At 40.5% G+C, this 3,071-nt stretch overlaps 1 protein-coding gene across 1 annotated transcript; it reads left to right on the top strand.

Moving 5' to 3' along the window:
• Positions 1 to 1,166: 1,166 nt before the first annotated feature.
• Positions 1,167 to 1,403, top strand: LOC113258922 (small nuclear ribonucleoprotein E-like). Its single transcript, XM_044385969.1, has one exon. The coding sequence runs from the start codon at positions 1,167 to 1,169 to the stop codon at positions 1,401 to 1,403; it is 237 nt and encodes a 78-aa protein (XP_044241904.1).
• Positions 1,404 to 3,071: the final 1,668 nt, after the last annotated feature.

Here is a 3,071-nt window from a genome sequence, read left to right as displayed (position 1 = left end):
TTACAAATTTAAACACGTAAGAGAGTGCTAGCTTCTTTGATAAGTAACTATGTGTAAGTTTAGGAAAAAACACACACAAGTAGAATAAAAATGTATGCTCCTATATACATCTCAAGAGTTATTTTATTCATATATAGGCAAATAAACATGCATTCATTCTGTTTCATTCCAAATATTAGTATATTGTATACTTTATTTATCTCCACTAATTTTTTAGAGATCTTTCCGTATCAGCACATAAAAGAACTTCTTTTTCTTTTACAGCTGCATAGATTTTATTACATGCTATCACAAATAATGCTGCAGGGAAAATCCTTGTCCATGCATTATTTGCCTGCATCAGAATATGTCTGTATTTCTGGTTCAGAGGCTCTATGCATTTGCAGTTTTGTCTGATAATGTGAAATTGACTTACAGAGGCGACTCCAGTATACGCTCACGTCAGCAGTGCGTGCAAATGCCTTTTTCCTCACACAACCTCCAACCAGTGTGTTATAAAACTCTTAGATACTTTCCTCAACATGATAGATGGGAAATTGTTTTTTGAGTATAATTTTAATTTGAATTTCTTTTATTATGAGTAAGGTCAAGTATCTTTTAAAATATCCCGAACTTTGGTGTCTACGTGGCTCAGTTGGTTGAAACTCCGACTCTTGATTTTGGCTCAGGTCATGATCTCAGGGTTCTGAGATCGAGCCCCATATCAGGCTCCGACCTCAGTGCAGAGTCTGCTCGTCCCTCTCCCTCTGCTTCTCCCCCAACTTGCGCACACCCTCTCTCTCTCAAATAAATAAAATCTTTAAAAAAATCCAGAACTATTTGTATTTCCTTTTCTGTGACCTAGATATTCATATCATTTACTCCTTTTTCTATTGTGTTGTAAAGCTTTTCCTTATTGAATTGTGGGCGTTCTTTACATATTAAGGAAGTTCACCTCTGTCTATGATATGAATTGCACACATTTATCCCAGTTTCATGATTGTCTTTTCAGTATGCTTACGATAATTTTAACAAAGAATTTAAAATTCTTATAGAGTACAATTTACCGCTATTTCTATTTAATGTCCTTTTATGACTTTTGTGTTTTATATCATAGTTAGACAAACCTTTCCCACTATAAGTCTTTAAAAAACTACGTGGGCGTGTGCTCTTCATCAGCTCTCGCCATGACGCACCGTGGCGAGGGCCATAAAGTGCAGAAGGTGATGGTGCGGCCCATCAACCTCATCTTCAGATACTTGCAAAATAGCTCTCGGATTCAGGTGTGGCTTTACGAGCAAGTAAATATTCAGACAGAGGGCCATATCATTGGTTTGGATGAATACTTGAACTTCGTATTAGATAATGCAGAAGAGATTCATTCTAAAACTAAGTCGAGAAAACAACTGCAGCGATCATGCTAAAAGGAGATATTACCCTACTCCAAAGTATCTCCAACGACAAACGATCAATGAGGTGAGAAATTCTCAAGAAGGCAAATATAGTTTATTCTTTAGGTGTCCTCAGTTGAGAGTACAGTTCGAAAACATTTGCTCATATTGTTTTGATTACCTTTATGTTATTATCAGATGACAGTCAATGTGGTGGGATTGTTTTTATTAAAAAAATAGCACACAGATGGATTCTTTTTTCTAATTCTTCATGGTTTCTTTTTTTTTTACGTTGGAATCTTGAGGTAAATGTGACTACCTAATTTTATATTTTTTCAGATGACTATCTACTTTCCCCAGGGACATTAATTGAACAATCCTTGTTTCCTTTACTGATATAAAAAGTTGCCTTCAGCATGTATCAAACCCTTCTATAGACTTGGATCTGTTTCTGGATTTCCTATTCTGTTTATCTGATATGTTGATATATTCGGGAGCCTGCTTTTCATTACTGAAGCTTCGTAATGTGCTCTAATATCTGATAGGGATAGTTTCTCTTCCTCTTCTCTTCTAGATTCCCCCGCCCCCCGATTCTTCTTCTTCTTCTTCTTTTTTTTTTAAAGATTTATTTATTTATTTATTTGACAGAGACAGCCAGCGAGAGAGGGAACACAAGCAGGGGGAGTGGGAGAGGAAGAAGCAGGCTCCCAGCAGAGGAGCCTGATGTGGGGCTCGATCCCAGAACGCTGGGATCACGCCCTGAGCAGAAGGCAGACCCTTAAGGACTGGGCCACCCAGGCGCCCCATCCCCCTGCTTCTTCTTGACTCTATTTTTCTATAAGAACTTTGGAATCAGCTCGTCTGAATATAAAAAGATCCCATTTGTGTTTCCTTTGTAGCTTATTTAATTTATAGAATAATTTAGGGAAAATCGACATCCCCATGATCTTGCTTCATCCTACTCAAGAACATAGAATGTCTTTCCATCTGTTCCAGCCTTCTTTTGTGTCCCCCAATAGCACTCGCAAGTGTTCTTCATGGCGATTGTATCCGTTAGCTTTTGCTTTATAATAAACCATCCCCACACTTAATGGTTTTAGACATCAACCATTCTTTAGCTCGTGATTCTGCAGGTTGCCAATCTGGGCTGGGTTCGGCTGAGCGGTTCTCCCACTGGTCTCCGCTGATCTCACGTGGGCTCGCTTACGAACCTGTGAGCAGCTGTGGGATAGCTCGCCCTAGCGGGTTACGATCGGCTTGTCCGGGAGGGTTAGAATGGCTTGGGACTCTATGGGGTCTCTCCCTCCAGAAGGTCAATTTGGGCTTTCTACCTGATGTCTCATGTACGTTGAGATTTTGGGTTAGCTCTTTGAAATCATATGCAAAGTTGCATGTACACGGGTGGGTGGGAATGTGTGTACTCAGGGCACAGGTCCCTTGCTTTTATCAAATCCCCAAAGGGATCCATGATCCAAAAACGATTGAGAACCAAAACTGTGATCCCCCTGCCACAGACTCGAGATAAAGGTTCCCTTCTCAACAGCATGCAGCATCCTGCAACCTTGGGTTCCTAAGTAATCCATCCTATGTCCCTGTGAGCTGTGGGGGTGGGGGGCGGTGGGAATGCTGCCGTTCTGCCCAACCTCAGTCTGAAGGAGGCAGCCTTTCTTCCGATCTTCTCGGCTGAAGGCTCATCCTTTC

Source organism: Ursus arctos, unplaced genomic scaffold, assembly GCF_023065955.2.
Source record: "Ursus arctos isolate Adak ecotype North America unplaced genomic scaffold, UrsArc2.0 scaffold_7, whole genome shotgun sequence".
NCBI classification, from domain to species: Eukaryota; Metazoa; Chordata; class Mammalia; order Carnivora; family Ursidae; genus Ursus; species Ursus arctos.
Note: the sequence above shows the minus strand (reverse complement) of the source record. Positions and strands in the feature narration are given on the sequence as shown.